This window comes from Culex pipiens, chromosome 2 (assembly GCF_016801865.2).
Source record: "Culex pipiens pallens isolate TS chromosome 2, TS_CPP_V2, whole genome shotgun sequence".
Lineage (NCBI taxonomy): Eukaryota > Metazoa > Arthropoda > Insecta > Diptera > Culicidae > Culex > Culex pipiens.
Window position 1 is genome coordinate 168529532 of NC_068938.1, and position 18484 is coordinate 168548015.

General features: G+C 34.2%; 2 protein-coding genes across 2 annotated transcripts; one reads left to right on the forward strand and one right to left on the reverse strand.

The window, feature by feature from the left end:
- Window positions 1-15908: 15908 nt before the first annotated feature.
- LOC120417272 (uncharacterized) lies at window positions 15909-17100 on the forward strand. Its single transcript, XM_039579226.2, has 2 exons — window positions 15909-16228; window positions 16288-17100. Exons 1-2 carry the CDS (start codon window positions 16184-16186, stop codon window positions 17098-17100), a joined length of 858 nt encoding a protein of 285 aa, XP_039435160.1. The 5' UTR covers window positions 15909-16183.
- LOC120417275 (uncharacterized) lies at window positions 17081-18175 on the reverse strand. The gene has a single exon (XM_039579227.2). It carries the CDS (start codon window positions 18029-18031, stop codon window positions 17141-17143), a length of 891 nt encoding a protein of 296 aa, XP_039435161.1. The 5' UTR covers window positions 18032-18175; the 3' UTR covers window positions 17081-17140.
- Window positions 18176-18484: the final 309 nt, after the last annotated feature.

Genomic DNA, 18484 nt, shown 5'->3' on the forward strand with positions numbered 1-18484 from the left:
AATGACCCCGACGAAATTGGTCAAAATTATCCCATAGTTCTAACCATTTTAAACAAAGTCCTTTAGGGGGTATATCAAATAATTAGAAAAATCAACTTTTAAAATTTCAAATTTTTAGAATAATTTAAGCTTAAGGACCCCATTTCATGGCCAAAATAATGACCCTGACGAAATTGGTCAAAATTATCCCATAGTTCTAACCATTTTAAACAAAGTCCTTTAGGGGGTATATCAAATAATTAAAAAAATCAACTTTCAAAATTTCAACTTTTCAGAATAATTTTAGCTTAAGGACCCCATTTCATGGCCAAAATAATGACCCCGACGAAATTGGTCAAAATTATCCCATAGTTCTAACCATTTTAAACAAAGTCCTTTAGGGGGTATGTCAAATAATTAGAAAAATCAACTTTTAAAATTTCAAATTTTTAGAATAATTTTAGCTTAAGGACCCCATTTCATGGCCAAAATAATGACCCTGACGAAATTGGTCAAAATTATCCCATAGTTCTAACCATTTTAAACAAAGTCCTTTAGGGGGTATATCAAATAATTAGAAAAATCAACTTTTAAAATTTCAACTTTTTAGAATAATTTTAGCTTAAGGACCCCATTTCATGGCCAAAATAATGACCCCGACGAAATTGGTCAAAATTATCCCATAGTTCTAACCATTTTAAACAAAGTCCTTTAGGGGGTATATCAAATAATTAGAAAAATCAACTTTTAAAATTTCAAATTTTTAGAATAATTTAAGCTTAAGGACCCCATTTCATGGCCAAAATAATGACCCTGACGAAATTGGTCAAAATTATCCCATAGTTCTAACCATTTTAAACAAAGTCCTTTAGGGGGTATATCAAATAATTAAAAAAATCAACTTTCAAAATTTCAACTTTTCAGAATAATTTTAGCTTAAGGACCCCATTTCATGGCCAAAATAATGACCCCGACGAAATTAGACAAAATTATCCCATAGTTCTAACCATTTTAAACAAAGTCCTTTAGGGGGTATATCAAATAATTAGAAAAATCAACTTTTAAAATTTCAAATTTTTAGAATAATTTAAGCTTAAGGACCCCATTTCATGGCCAAAATAATGACCCTGACGAAATTGGTCAAAATTATCCCATAGTTCTAACCATTTTAAACAAAGTCCTTTAGGGGGTATATCAAATAATTAAAAAAATCAACTTTTAAAATTTCAAATTTTTAGAATAATTTTAGCTTAAGGACCCCATTTCATGGCCAAAATAATGACCCTGACGAAATTGGTCAAAATTATCCCATAGTTCTAACCATTTTAAACAAAGTCCTTTAGGGGGTATATCAAATAATTAGAAAAATCAACTTTTAAAATTTCAACTTTTTAGAATAATTTTAGCTTAAGGACCCCATTTCATGGCCAAAATAATGACCCCGACGAAATTGGTCAAAATTATCCCATAGTTCTAACCATTTTAAACAAAGTCCTTTAGGGGGTATATCAAATAATTAGAAAAATCAACTTTTAAAATTTCAAATTTTTAGAATAATTTAAGCTTAAGGACCCCATTTCATGGCCAAAATAATGACCCTGACGAAATTGGTCAAAATTATCCCATAGTTCTAACCATTTTAAACAAAGTCCTTTAGGGGGTATATCAAATAATTAAAAAAATCAACTTTCAAAATTTCAACTTTTCAGAATAATTTTAGCTTAAGGACCCCATTTCATGGCCAAAATAATGACCCCGACGAAATTAGACAAAATTATCCCATAATTCTAACCATTTTAAACAAAGTCCTTTAGGGGGTATATCAAATAATTAGAAAAATCAACTTTTAAAATTTCAACTTTTTAGAATAATTTTAGCTTAAGGACCCCATTTCATGGCCAAGATAATGACCCCGACGAAATTAGACAAAATTATCCCATAATTCTAACCATTTTAAACAAAGTCCTTTAGGGGGTATATCAAATAATTAGAAAAATCAACTTTTAAAATTTCAACTTTTTAGAATAATTTTAGCTTAAGGACCCCATTTCATGGCCAAAATAATGACCCAGACGAAATTGGTCAAAATTATTTTATAGTTCTATCCAATTTTAGTAAAATCCCTTAGGGGGTATATCAAATAATTAAAAAAATCAACTCTCAAAATTTCAACTTTTTAGAATAATTTTAGCTTAAGGACCCCATTTCATGGCCAAAATAATGACCCTGACGAAATTGGTCAAAACTATCCCATAGTTCTAGCCAATTTTAGCAAAGTCCCTCAGGGGGTATATCAAAAAATTAAAAAAATCAACTTTCAAAATTTCAACTTTTCAGAATAATTTTAGCTTAAGGACCCCATTTCATGGCCAAAATAATGACCCCGACGAAATTGGTCAAAATTATCCCATAGTTCTAACCATTTTAAACAAAGTCCTTTAGGGGGTATATCAAATAATTAGAAAAATCAACTTTTAAAATTTCAAATTTTTAGAATAATTTAAGCTTAAGGACCCCATTTCATGGCCAAAATAATGACCCTGACGAAATTGGTCAAAATTATCCCATAGTTCTAACCATTTTAAACAAAGTCCTTTAGGGGGTATATCAAATAATTAAAAAAATCAACTTTCAAAATTTCAACATTTCAGAATAATTTTAGCTTAAGGACCCCATTTCATGGCCAAAATAATGACCCCGACGAAATTGGTCAAAATTATCCCATAGTTCTAACCATTTTAAACAAAGTCCTTTAGGGGGTATGTCAAATAATTAGAAAAATCAACTTTTAAAATTTCAAATTTTTAGAATAATTTTAGCTTAAGGACCCCATTTCATGGCCAAAATAATGACCCTGACGAAATTGGTCAAAATTATCCCATAGTTCTAACCATTTTAAACAAAGTCTTTTAGGGGGTATATCAAATAATTAAAAAAATCAACTTTCAAAATTTCAACTTTTCAGAATAATTTTAGCTTAAGGACCCCATTTCATGGCCAAAATAATGACCCCGACGAAATTGGTCATAATTATCCCATATTTCTAGCCAATTTTAGCAAAGTCCCTTAGGGAGTATATCAAATAATTAAAAAAATCAACTTTCAAAATTTCAACTTTTTAGAATAATTTTAGCTTAAGGACCCCATTTCATGGCCAAGATAATGACCCCGACGAAATTAGACAAAATTATCCCATAATTCTAACCATTTTAAACAAAGTCCTTTAGGGGGTATATCAAATAATTAGAAAAATCAACTTTTAAAATTTCAACTTTTTAGAATAATTTTAGCTTAAGGACCCCATTTCATGGCCAAGATAATGACCCCGACGAAATTAGACAAAATTATCCCATAATTCTAACCATTTTAAACAAAGTCCTTTAGGGGGTATATCAAATAATTAGAAAAATCAACTTTTAAAATTTCAACTTTTTAGAATAATTTTAGCTTAAGGACCCCATTTCATGGCCAAAATAATGACCCAGACGAAATTGGTCAAAATTATTTTATAGTTCTATCCAATTTTAGTAAAATCCCTTAGGGGGTATATCAAATAATTAAAAAAATCAACTCTCAAAATTTCAACTTTTTAGAATAATTTTAGCTTAAGGACCCCATTTCATGGCCAAAATAATGACCCCGACGAAATTGGTCAAAATTATCCCATAGTTCTAACCATTTTAAACAAAGTCCTTTAGGGGGTATATCAAATAATTAGAAAAATCAACTTTTAAAATTTCAAATTTTTAGAATAATTTTAGCTTAAGGACCCCATTTCATGGCCAAAATAATGACCCTGACGAAATTGGTCAAAATTATCCCATAGTTCTAACCATTTTAAACAAAGTCTTTTAGGGGGTATATCAAATAATTAAAAAAATCAACTTTCAAAATTTCAACTTTTTAGAATAATTTTAGCTTAAGGACCCCATTTCATGGCCAAAATAATGACCCCGACGAAATAAGACAAAATTATCCCATAATTCTAACCATTTTAAACAAAGTCCTTTAGGGGGTATATCAAATAATTAGAAAAATCAACTTTTAAAATTTCAACTTTTTAGAATAATTTTAGCTTAAGGACCCCATTTCATGGCCAAAATAATGACCCAGACGAAATTGGTCAAAATTATTTTATAGTTCTATCCAATTTTAGTAAAATCCCTTAGGGGGTATATCAAATAATTAAAAAAATCAACTCTCAAAATTTCAACTTTTTAGAATAATTTTAGCTTAAGGACCCCATTTCATGGCCAAAATAATGACCCTGACGAAATTGGTCAAAACTATCCCATAGTTCTAGCCAATTTTAGCAAAGTCCCTCAGGGGGTATATCAAAAAATTAAAAAAATCAACTTTCAAAATTTCAACTTTTCAGAATAATTTTAGCTTAAGGACCCCATTTCATGGCCAAAATAATGACCCCGACGAAATTGGTCAAAATTATCCCATAGTTCTAACCATTTTAAACAAAGTCCTTTAGGGGGTATATCAAATAATTAGAAAAATCAACTTTTAAAATTTCAAATTTTTAGAATAATTTTAGCTTAAGGACCCCATTTCATGGCCAAAATAATGACCCTGACGAAATTGGTCAAAATTATCCCATAGTTCTAACCATTTTAAACAAAGTCCTTTAGGGGGTATATCAAATAATTAGAAAAATCAACTTTTAAAATTTCAAATTTTTAGAATAATTTTAGCTTAAGGACCCCATTTCATGGCCAAAATAATGACCCTGACGAAATTGGTCAAAATTATCCCATAGTTCTAACCATTTTAAACAAAGTCCTTTAGGGGGTATATCAAATAATTAAAAAAATCAACTTTCAAAATTTCAACTTTTCAGAATAATTTTAGCTTAAGGACCCCATTTCATGGCCAAAATAATGACCCCGACGAAATTGGTCAAAATTATCCCATAATTCTAACCATTTTAAACAAAGTCCTTTAGGGGGTATATCAAATAATTAGAAAAATCAACTTTTAAAATTTCAACTTTTTAGAATAATTTTAGCTTAAGGACCCCATTTCATGGCCAAGATAATGACCCCGACGAAATTAGACAAAATTATCCCATAATTCTAACCATTTTAAACAAAGTCCTTTAGGGGGTATATCAAATAATTAGAAAAATCAACTTTTAAAATTTCAACTTTTTAGAATAATTTTAGCTTAAGGACCCCATTTCATGGCCAAAATAATGACCCAGACGAAATTGGTCAAAATTATTTTATAGTTCTATCCAATTTTAGTAAAATCCCTTAGGGGGTATATCAAATAATTAAAAAAATCAACTCTCAAAATTTCAACTTTTTAGAATAATTTTAGCTTAAGGACCCCATTTCATGGCCAAAATAATGACCCTGACGAAATTGGTCAAAACTATCCCATAGTTCTAGCCAATTTTAGCAAAGTCCCTCAGGGGGTATATCAAAAAATTAAAAAAATCAACTTTCAAAATTTCAACTTTTCAGAATAATTTTAGCTTAAGGACCCCATTTCATGGCCAAAATAATGACCCTGACGAAATTAGACAAAATTATCCCATAATTCTAACCATTTTAAACAAAGTCCTTTAGGGGGTATATCAAATAATTAGAAAAATCAACTTTTAAAATTTCAACTTTTTAGAATAATTTTAGCTTAAGGACCCCATTTCATGGCCAAAATAATGACCCAGACGAAATTGGTCAAAATTATTTTATAGTTCTATCCAATTTTAGTAAAATCCCTTAGGGGGTATATCAAATAATTAAAAAAATCAACTTTTAAAATTTCTACTTTTTAGAATAATTTTAGCTTAAGGACCCCATTTCATGGCCAAAATAATGACCCTGACGAAATTGGTCAAAATTATCCCATAGTTCTAACCATTTTAAACAAAGTCCTTTAGGGGGTATATCAAATAATTAGAAAAATCAACTTTTAAAATTTCAAATTTTTAGAATAATTTAAGCTTAAGGACCCCATTTCATGGCCAAAATAATGACCCTGACGAAATTGGTCAAAATTATCCCATAGTTCTAACCATTTTAAACAAAGTCCTTTAGGGGGTATATCAAATAATTAAAAAAATCAACTTTTAAAATTTCAAATTTTTAGAATAATTTTAGCTTAAGGACCCCATTTCATGGCCAAAATAATGACCCTGACGAAATTGGTCAAAATTATCCCATAGTTCTAACCATTTTAAACAAAGTCCTTTAGGGGGTATATCAAATAATTAGAAAAATCAACTTTTAAAATTTCAACTTTTTAGAATAATTTTAGCTTAAGGACCCCATTTCATGGCCAAAATAATGACCCCGACGAAATTGGTCAAAATTATCCCATAGTTCTAACCATTTTAAACAAAGTCCTTTAGGGGGTATATCAAATAATTAGAAAAATCAACTTTTAAAATTTCAAATTTTTAGAATAATTTAAGCTTAAGGACCCCATTTCATGGCCAAAATAATGACCCTGACGAAATTGGTCAAAATTATCCCATAATTCTAACCATTTTAAACAAAGTCCTTTAGGGGGTATATCAAATAATTAGAAAAATCAACTTTTAAAATTTCAACTTTTTAGAATAATTTTAGCTTAAGGACCCCATTTCATGGCCAAAATAATGACCCAGACGAAATTGGTCAAAATTATTTTATAGTTCTATCCAATTTTAGTAAAATCCCTTAGGGGGTATATCAAATAATTAAAAAAATCAACTCTCAAAATTTCAACTTTTTAGAATAATTTTAGCTTAAGGACCCCATTTCATGGCCAAAATAATGACCCCGACGAAATTGGTCAAAATTATCCCATAGTTCTAACCATTTTAAACAAAGTCCTTTAGGGGGTATATCAAATAATTAGAAAAATCAACTTTTAAAATTTCAAATTTTTAGAATAATTTTAGCTTAAGGACCCCATTTCATGGCCAAAATAATGACCCTGACGAAATTGGTCAAAATTATCCCATAGTTCTAACCATTTTAAACAAAGTCTTTTAGGGGGTATATCAAATAATTAAAAAAATCAACTTTCAAAATTTCAACTTTTTAGAATAATTTTAGCTTAAGGACCCCATTTCATGGCCAAAATAATGACCCCGACGAAATAAGACAAAATTATCCCATAATTCTAACCATTTTAAACAAAGTCCTTTAGGGGGTATATCAAATAATTAGAAAAATCAACTTTTAAAATTTCAACTTTTTAGAATAATTTTAGCTTAAGGACCCCATTTCATGGCCAAAATAATGACCCAGACGAAATTGGTCAAAATTATTTTATAGTTCTATCCAATTTTAGTAAAATCCCTTAGGGGGTATATCAAATAATTAAAAAAATCAACTCTCAAAATTTCAACTTTTTAGAATAATTTTAGCTTAAGGACCCCATTTCATGGCCAAAATAATGACCCTGACGAAATTGGTCAAAACTATCCCATAGTTCTAGCCAATTTTAGCAAAGTCCCTCAGGGGGTATATCAAAAAATTAAAAAAATCAACTTTCAAAATTTCAACTTTTCAGAATAATTTTAGCTTAAGGACCCCATTTCATGGCCAAAATAATGACCCCGACGAAATTGGTCAAAATTATCCCATAGTTCTAACCATTTTAAACAAAGTCCTTTAGGGGGTATATCAAATAATTAGAAAAATCAACTTTTAAAATTTCAAATTTTTAGAATAATTTTAGCTTAAGGACCCCATTTCATGGCCAAAATAATGACCCTGACGAAATTGGTCAAAATTATCCCATAGTTCTAACCATTTTAAACAAAGTCCTTTAGGGGGTATATCAAATAATTAGAAAAATCAACTTTTAAAATTTCAAATTTTTAGAATAATTTTAGCTTAAGGACCCCATTTCATGGCCAAAATAATGACCCTGACGAAATTGGTCAAAATTATCCCATAGTTCTAACCATTTTAAACAAAGTCCTTTAGGGGGTATATCAAATAATTAAAAAAATCAACTTTCAAAATTTCAACTTTTCAGAATAATTTTAGCTTAAGGACCCCATTTCATGGCCAAAATAATGACCCCGACGAAATTGGTCAAAATTATCCCATAGTTCTAACCATTTTAAACAAAGTCCTTTAGGGGGTATATCAAATAATTAGAAAAATCAACTTTTAAAATTTCAAATTTTTAGAATAATTTTAGCTTAAGGACCCCATTTCATGGCCAAAATAATGACCCTGACGAAATTGGTCAAAATTATCCCATAGTTCTAACCATTTTAAACAAAGTCTTTTAGGGGGTATATCAAATAATTAAAAAAATCAACTTTCAAAATTTCAACTTTTCAGAATAATTTTAGCTTAAGGACCCCATTTCATGGCCAAAATAATGACCCCGACGAAATTGGTCAAAATTATCCCATAGTTCTAACCATTTTAAACAAAGTCCTTTAGGGGGTATATCAAATAATTAAAAAAATCAACTTTCAAAATTTCAACTTTTCAGAATAATTTTAGCTTAAGGACCCCATTTCATGGCCAAAATAATGACCCCGACGAAATTGGTCAAAATTATCCCATAGTTCTAACCATTTTAAACAAAGTCCTTTAGGGGGTATATCAAATAATTAGAAAAATCAACTTTTAAAATTTCAATTTTTTAGTATAATTTTAGCTTAAGGACCCCATTTCATGGCCAAAATAATGACCCTGACGAAATTGGTCAAAATTATCCCATAGTTCTAACCATTTTAAACAAAGTCCTTTAGGGGGTATATCAAATAATTAGAAAAATCAACTTTTAAAATTTCAAATTTTTAGAATAATTTAAGCTTAAGGACCCCATTTCATGGCCAAAATAATGACCCTGACGAAATTGGTCAAAATTATCCCATAGTTCTAACCATTTTAAACAAAGTCCTTTAGGGGGTATATCAAATAATTAAAAAAATCAACTTTCAAAATTTCAACTTTTCAGAATAATTTTAGCTTAAGGACCCCATTTCATGGCCAAAATAATGACCCCGACGAAATTGGTCAAAACTATCCCATAGTTCTAACCATTTTAAACAAAGTCCTTTAGGGGGTATATCAAATAATTAGAAAAATCAACTTTTAAAATTTCAAATTTTTAGAATAATTTTAGCTTAAGGACCCCATTTCATGGCCAAAATAATGACCCTGACGAAATTGGTCAAAATTATCCCATAGTTCTAACCATTTTAAACAAAGTCCTTTAGGGGGTATATCAAATAATTAAAAAAAATCAACTTTCAAAATTTCAACTTTTCAGAATAATTTTAGCTTAAGGACCCCATTTCATGGCCAAAATAATGACCCCGACGAAATTGGTCAAAATTATCCCATAGTTCTAACCATTTTAAACAAAGTCCTTTAGGGGGTATATCAAATAATTAGAAAAATCAACTTTTAAAATTTCAAATTTTTAGAATAATTTTAGCTTAAGGACCCCATTTCATGGCCAAAATAATGACCCTGACGAAATTGGTCAAAATTATCCCATAGTTCTAACCATTTTAAACAAAGTCCTTTAGGGGGTATATCAAATAATTAGAAAAATCAACTTTTAAAATTTCAACTTTTTAGAATAATTTTAGCTTAAGGACCCCATTTCATGGCCAAAATAATGACCCCGACGAAATTGGTCAAAATTATCCCATAGTTCTAACCATTTTAAACAAAGTCCTTTAGGGGGTATATCAAATAATTAGAAAAATCAACTTTTAAAATTTCAAATTTTTAGAATAATTTTAGCTTAAGGACCCCATTTCATGGCCAAAATAATGACCCTGACGAAATTGGTCAAAATTATCCCATAGTTCTAACCATTTTAAACAAAGTCTTTTAGGGGGTATATCAAATAATTAAAAAAATCAACTTTCAAAATTTCAACTTTTTAGAATAATTTTAGCTTAAGGACCCCATTTCATGGCCAAAATAATGACCCCGACGAAATAAGACAAAATTATCCCATAATTCTAACCATTTTAAACAAAGTCCTTTAGGGGGTATATCAAATAATTAGAAAAATCAACTTTTAAAATTTCAACTTTTTAGAATAATTTTAGCTTAAGGACCCCATTTCATGGCCAAAATAATGACCCAGACGAAATTGGTCAAAATTATTTTATAGTTCTATCCAATTTTAGTAAAATCCCTTAGGGGGTATATCAAATAATTAAAAAAATCAACTCTCAAAATTTCAACTTTTTAGAATAATTTTAGCTTAAGGACCCCATTTCATGGCCAAAATAATGACCCTGACGAAATTGGTCAAAACTATCCCATAGTTCTAGCCAATTTTAGCAAAGTCCCTCAGGGGGTATATCAAAAAATTAAAAAAATCAACTTTCAAAATTTCAACTTTTCAGAATAATTTTAGCTTAAGGACCTCATTTCATGGCCAAAATAATGACCCCGACGAAATTGGTCAAAATTATCCCATAGTTCTAACCATTTTAAACAAAGTCCTTTAGGGGGTATATCAAATAATTAGAAAAATCAACTTTTAAAATTTCAAATTTTTAGAATAATTTTAGCTTAAGGACCCCATTTCATGGCCAAAATAATGACCCTGACGAAATTGGTCAAAATTATCCCATAGTTCTAACCATTTTAAACAAAGTCCTTTAGGGGGTATATCAAATAATTAAAAAAATCAACTTTCAAAATTTCAACTTTTCAGAATAATTTTAGCTTAAGGACCCCATTTCATGGCCAAAATAATGACCCCGACGAAATTGGTCATAATTATCCCATATTTCTAGCCAATTTTAGCAAAGTCCCTTAGGGAGTATATCAAATAATTAAAAAAATCAGCTTCCAAAATTTCAACTTTTTAAAATAATTTTAGCTTAAGGACCCCATTTCATGGCCAAGATAATGACCCCGACGAAATTAGACAAAATTATCCCAAAGATCTAAACATATTTAACAAAAGAAAAAAAGGTGCAGGTGGTTATGTTACACATGACCAGTATGACAAAGAACTTTGCTAGATGATTGTTGAAATTTTCGATTAGAACGTCCGATCCAAATTCCCTTATAATTACACAAGACAACTCTTTTGTGGTCTATTTCGTGGCTCTGAAACAGGCTGTTTGATTTGTAAAGTTTTAAGACATAATATCAACGTCCTATCGAACTAAGGGGATGAAAATTGCAAGTGGAGCTGAACTGCCCAATTCAGGGCTTTAATTGATTACGAAATAGTTATTCTAAATTTCCAGAAACAGATTTCAGAAGTACACTTCGGAGTATGGCCACTACTGCCGAAATTTCAAATTTCATGTCCAGTATCAAAATCCATAAAGTTTAATACCCATATTGCAACAACTCTTATGATTCGGCAAATGTCCCCCCATTGGAACATCCCCGGGGCCCTCCGGATTGTGGCCACTACTGCTGAAATATCAAATTTCATGTCCAGTATCAAAATCCATAAAGTTTGATACCCATATTGTACCAACTCTTATAGTTCGGCAAATGTCCCTCCATCGGAATATCCCCGGGGCCTCCGGCCACTCCAGGTGGTGGCCACTACTGCAAAAATGTCAAATTTCATGTCCAGTATCAAAAACCCTACAGTTTGATACCCATATTGCCCCAACTCTTATGGTTCGGCAAATGTCCCCCCATCGGAACATCCCCGGGGCCTCCGGCCACTCCAGGTGGTGGCCACTACTGCCGAAATGTCAAATTTCATGTCCAATATCAAAAACCCTAAAGTTTGATACCCATATTGCCCCAACTCTTATGGTTCAGCAAATGTCCCTCCATCGGAACATCCGCGGGGCCCTCCGGATTGTGGCCACTACTGCTGAAATATCAAATTTCATGTCCAGTATCAAAATCCATAAAGTTTGATACCCATATTGTACCAACTCTTATGGTTCGGCAAATGTCCCTCCATCGGAATATCCCCGGGGCCTCCGGCCACTCCAGGTGGTGGCCACTACTGCAAAAATGTCAAATTTCATGTCCAGTATCAAAAACCCTACAGTTTGATACCCATATTGCCCCAACTGTTATGGTTCGGCAAATGTCCCCCCATCGGAACATCCCCGGGGCCTCCGGCCACTCCAGGTGGTGGCCACTACTGCCGAAATGTCAAATTTCATGTCCAATATCAAAAACCCTAAAGTTTGATACCCATATTGCCCCAACTCTTATGGTTCAGCAAATGTCCCCCCATCGGAACATCCGCGGGGCCCTCCGGATTGTGGCCACTACTGCTGAAATGTCAAATTTCATGTTCAGTATCAAAATATTGCCCCAACTCTTATGGTTCGGCAAATGTCCCCCCTTCGGAACATCCCCGGGGCCTCCGGCCACTCCGGATTGTGGCCACTACTGCCGAAATGTCAAATTTCATGTCCAGTATCAAAAACCCTAAAGTTTGATACCCATATTGCCCCAACTCTTATGGTTCGGGAAAAGTCCCCCTATCGGAACACCCGCCGGGGACTCCGGCCACTCCAAGTGGTGGCCAATTCCAATTCCCGCTCATGCCGGCTGGCATGTCTTGGCGTGTCCATGCCTCCAGGCTATCTGCTCCCGGGCCTCCACAGGCCGTCTGCAAACGGGCCACCAGGCCACCAGGCCATCTGCTCCTGATGTGTTCTCGTCGACGGCCAGCAACAGACTGAATTTTCGGGACCGACCGAGCCGAGTTTTGTTAATTTAGATCGGGGACGTATGCCCCGCCTTTTTGCACCCATTCTCCTACATCTCCTTATTCGCTTTTTGCCGCGTCGACGATCCGAAAATTATGAGGTAGAGTGGGGGTGATTTTAGATACATCAATCTCACGTCTCTCGATTGACTGATTGGGAAACGTTCGTTCATCCAACCAGCGTGCACCAAAAAGAGGGGAAATTTGCCGAGAGGGGAATTCGTCACGTAACGTTTTCGCTTCGCGAAAATTTTGGATTGACACCACGTATAGAAACCTTAGGACAAAGTTCTTTGTCAAAATAATAACAGATTGTGTTATGGACACTTAGAAACTTTTCCATTTGTGCGATTTATGGTAATTTTATTCCTAAGTCAGTATACCGAACGAATAACAAATTTTGTTATAAGGAGATTTTTTGAAATGTATAACATTTCCTCTTATTAGCGTGTTATTAAACATTTTCAATATAATATCACTTCAATACCAAATTTTGTTATTTTATCAGGAACTGTTATTATTTGTTCTTCTTTATGTTGAACTTCAGGATAAAATAATAACACTTTTTGTTATTTTAACAGGATTTGTTATTGAAATATTATTGATTTTGTTATTACCGTCTGCCCGGGTAGTGTGTGCCGGTGCAAAATTTGGTTTAGGAGATATGAATTTTTGAAAAAATAGTGTCTTTTGGAAAATATCGAAAACCTTGACAAAGAAATATTTAAAATCATTTCTCAAAGCAAGTTTAAGTTATAGTTTCTTTTAGCTGTTTATTTTCGGTTTCTTTTCGTTTTTTTTTGCTTTTGAACAATTCTATTCCAAAACCGGAAATGGATTATATTTGTATTTTTAATTTGGCTCAAACTTTGTTGGGGCCTTCCCTTTAACCAAAGAAGCTATTTTGTGTCCAATTTTGACAATTAAAAAATTATACATTTGTGAAATTTTCCGATCTTTTCGAACACAATATTTCCTTTTTTTAAATCAAGACTAACATTTCAAAAGGGGGTAACATTGAATGTTTGTCCCTTTTGAAATGTTAGTCTTGGTCCATGAAAGATGTAAAATAGTAGTTTATGCAACAAGTTGCAAAAAGAGGATTTTTTCAGCACGAGTCGTACATTTATCTAACGAGGTTCACCGAGTTGGATAAATACGAAGAGTGCTGAAAAAAACAAGTTTTGCAACGAGTTCCATACAACATTTTTTGCAATTTCGAAAAACACCCATTGAGTGAAATTTTAAGTCGAATTTTCATGTATTTTGTCAATAAATCGTTTAAATCAAAAAAATGTTGAAAAGTGTTACTTTTCGAAACAAGTTCAACTTTTTAGCACCCATTTCAGTGCTGAAAAGTAGAACTTTTCAGCATTTATTTTGAAAAGTGTTGCTATTCGATTCTGTTGTTTTTGGTACAGAAGAGTAGGCTATTTCGTCGTTCAAGAATGACAGGAAAAGTAAGTAGTTTCACGACGGAATTGCAAAAATATAGTTTTTAACATTGAAAATCGGAACATTAGTTGCTGAGATATCGGCACCATAAAATGGAGGGTTGTTTGGATGAGACTTAGAAAACTTCAATTTTCCAGTTTCTTTTTCTTTAAGCCGCTGTATCTCATCAACCCGAGGTCCAATCTTCAATATCTCTTAGACAATTTTATAGCAAATTTTCTGAACTTTTCAAAAAAAAAAATATTTTTAGAAATGGTCACTGATGGTCACTAATTTTAAAAATCGAAAAACTGCAAATATTTCGCTGAAATCAAACTTTCTGTGGTAATATCTTGTAAACGGGGCTCTATATCACGAAATCTGTAAAGAACTTTTCGATTGCAATTCAATGTACATAAAAAATATGTCATTTATATTATTTTGCATGTAATTTTAATTTTTCAAAAAAAACTAACTTAATACACCTATAAGGTTGATGCCTTCCTCACTGCTTCCTAAGAATTAGTCTAGAAATATTTTTCATCTGAATTATCAATTTTTTGGAAAAATCATAACTATCATAACTTAAACTGGGTTACCAGGTTCGGACTCGTTTGGAAGGCCTTTCGATTGGCATTCAAACAAAAAATCGGTTGATGGATCCGGAAAATTTTTACAAACAAATAAGGGAGATCCAGCTTTAAAAAAAGTACATAAATATCAATTAAGTGGTCATAACTTGAAAAAGGATTGCCAGATCATCAATGTTTTGGACTCGTTGAAACAGTCTTGATTACCTATTCAACGATGGGTCGGATGATGGATCCGGATATAGTTTACATACATTTATGTGAGATCCGGCCGTAAAAAAAAATATAAATATCACTTAAGTTGTCGTAACTTGAGACAGGGTTGTCAGATCTTCAATATTTTAGACTCGTTGGAAAAGTCATTCAATAACCTAACTAACGATGGGTCGGATGATAGATCTGTACATAGTTTACATGCATTTAAGTGAGATCCGGCTTCAAAAAAGTACATAAATTTCTCTTAAGTGGTCATAACTAGAGACAGGGTTGCCAGTTCTTTAATGTTTGGACTCTTTGGAATGGTATTTTGTATACCTTACCTATCCAACGATGTGTAATATGATGGTATTTGAATCAATTTCTAGACAATTTTTCTAACATCCGGATATATTAGAAAACACATTTTTATACATAACTTTTGAACTACTTATCAAAACTTCAATTTGTATAAAATTCGATATATTGGACTCTAAACCAGGTCGAATGCAACAGATTTGAGTCAAATCCCTCAGCCGCAGAATTTTTGACCATATTTCTCAATGGCGTAAAAGCTGCGGGTTTTTGTCCCCTAAAACATATCAAAAATTCTCGAAAGTCAAAAAATGCATATTTTTGAAAATTTAGTATTTGTAAAAAAAAAGTTAAGGCTGGTACAAATTTTATTTAAAGATTTTGTTTCAATGAAAATTTAAGTGCAATCAGCTGAAATCTATTTAAAATGTATTCTCCTGCGTTTAGAGTATTTGTTTGGGTTGATTTAAAAATCTATTGAATTAAAAAAATCATTCATTCACATTCATGGAACATTAAAAATTGGGCAATTAGTTCAAAGAATTCGAATCGGTAAAAAAAAATTTTCTAAGTGCCTTCTAAGAACCTTAATTTTCGATTATCCAAACGGTAACCATTTTGATGGTGACAAGAAAATGTGTGTTAGGCCACGAGCTTGTTATTTGAATTTGTGGAACATTTTATAGTGAAATAAAAGATGTGTGATAAGTTTAATTTTTTGCAGTAAATTAATTTATTGTAGTGAAGTCCAATTGACTTCCAATCGACCCAATCATCATCATGTAGAATAAATAAACAACCCCAAACTTTTCATATATTTTTTTCGCTGACAAAAAGGTGTGAATTATCTCAGTATATTGTCATAGCTGAGCACTGACCATTGTAGCGCGAAATGAACTCCTCTCAACGGCACTTTTTCGCAAGATTTTACCGTTCGCTAAATATTGGGAATTCTAATAAACTTATTTATATAAAGTCGGTAGCGCGAAGCCACAGATTCTCACAGTCCAAACTCGACCACCATGACTACCGGTGACAAGTTGGTGATCGTGATTGTTTTTTCGCTGGTAGGATCAGCAATTTGATCGTGTGTTTTCGACATGAGTTGACACTTTTCTTTGAACAGGTTTTGGCAGCAGCTCAAAGGAGCGTCTACCTGAATGGAGTTCGCGAGGTGATTGGAGGTTGGAGTAGGCCGTCGACTGCCCTAGCGGATCCGGGCATTGAACGGGAGACCTGCGATGGTACGAACAAGCTGACCGTCTGCAACAACTGTACCCACATTACGGTTTGCGTGGGCAGTCGAACCCCGCGGCAGTGTCCGGGAACGCATCCGTACTGTAACTCGTTGGAGGGAGGAGATGGATGCTTGGCGGTTCCGGATACGAATTTCAATGATTGCGCCTTGTCACAGGTTGGACTTCGCTGTACTTCGGTTGGGGTGTTTCCGGACCCGTGGAGGTGCGATCGGTATCATCACTGTATGACGGACTCTGGGACGTCCGATGTTTACACCTGTCCGCAGGGGTACGTGTTCAACCTGGATACGGCGCACTGTGTTCAGAGGGTTAATGGCAGTTGTTCGACGGTGGTGTGTAGTAGAAAGAGTGTATTGATTCCGTACGGGGATAGCAAGCAGTTCTACGCGTACTGTGACTATACCGCAGATCGGAACAATCCGACGATCTTGATGTTCAAGTGTCCCATAGGAGCGCTGTTCAATGGAGTCAACTGTGAATTCCAGTGTCCCAGTGAGGGAAAGTTCCCTAATAGTAGTAATCCTACTCTGTACTACGAGTGTTACCGGGTGGGCAAGAACCGCCGACTTGCAAGTCGACTGATCAAGTGTAGTAACGGAAGTTGGTTCAATGGTAAGACGTTACGCTGTGAATCCGGAGTTACAGAAGCTAACACAACTATTGAGATTCAAGGATCATAGCTCTTTATTGAATAAAAAACCCAAAAAACCTTACAAAATCTTACAAAACCCTCTTGAAGACACACCTTTGCGCCTTCTCGTCAAACTCCCACCAGGTGGGACAATACAGCATCCGAATCGATAGCGACCTCGCTCCGTACATGCGCCAGCAGTGAAAGTATGTGTTCGGTTCCAGTGGATTCGTGAAGAATCCCTCCTTTGAGCACGTGAATGGACATGATCCAGCAGCATCGCTGTTGACCACCGCCGCCGGGCATCGGTAAACGGTAATCGTACCCAGCGAGCAAACTCCATAGTACTGCCCCGTAGTGTCGTACTCCTGAAATACCTTTAGCGGGTCACACCGGATCGTGAGGCAGTCGGATGGTGAGTTGAGCGTCTTGCATTGCTGGGACGAAAAGTCAAAAGCGGACCCTTCAGAACATCGCACAGTGTGCGATTGATCGCCCTTCGCGAAACAGTAGTGATAGGCGTTGCAGTCACGTGGATCCGGGAAGAGTCCGGGACCGGTACACTTCATGGCGGGAACGGGTTTGATTGTGGTAGGAGGTTCCGTTGATTCGGTAATCTCCAATTGAGTTGTAGTTTCAACCACTGTCGAAGTCTCCGTCGACAACTCCACTGTTGTCGACTCCGTTGTCACAACTTCCGTTGTGCCTTCGGTCGTGCGTTCACATCCGGCCGTAGGCGTTTCGTTGCACGTGGCAAATCCGTCGTCTCCGTCGACGCAGTAAGGGGTGCCCTCGGTGCAGAACATATCCAGCGAGCCAGTTGGCATGCACAGCGTCATCGAGTTGCAGCTGTTGCAGATCATGCTCCACTCAGCGCTGCCGCCGCCACAGAGGGGGTCAGCCAGATCGTTGGTCGATTCTTGAAGGGTTTGGGGGACCGAAAGGGTCAGAAGGAGTAGGATTAACACGCGATTAACCATAGTTTCTGATTCGGATAGTGGTTGAGTCGTGACTAGTCAGCAGTTCCTCCAAAATTTGTAGAAGACGTTAAGAAGACTTAAAAACAGCTAATCTTATCTTGAGTGCCCATCATGTTACCAAGGTCTTGTTTGAACTGTAATTTACTCATCCAGGTATCTTTCTGCGCCTTCTTTCGGAGGAGATTTTTGTGAATGCTTTGACACTTTGGACCTGGGTGCTGAAAAGACAGAATGCGTAACGTGATTTTCGAAAGCTCCCCACTAATACAACAGCACTACAGCTGTAAACATAAACAAAGTAGAAGGCTATGTTCAAGCTCAAGCGTGACATATTTTTTGCTGCTGAAGTGAATTGTTTTGAAACATTTTGGATCTGTTGATATTGATGTTTTCGATGAAAAATTAAGTGCATCCCACTTTTTTCTTCGTATACTAAACGATGGGCGGCCAAAA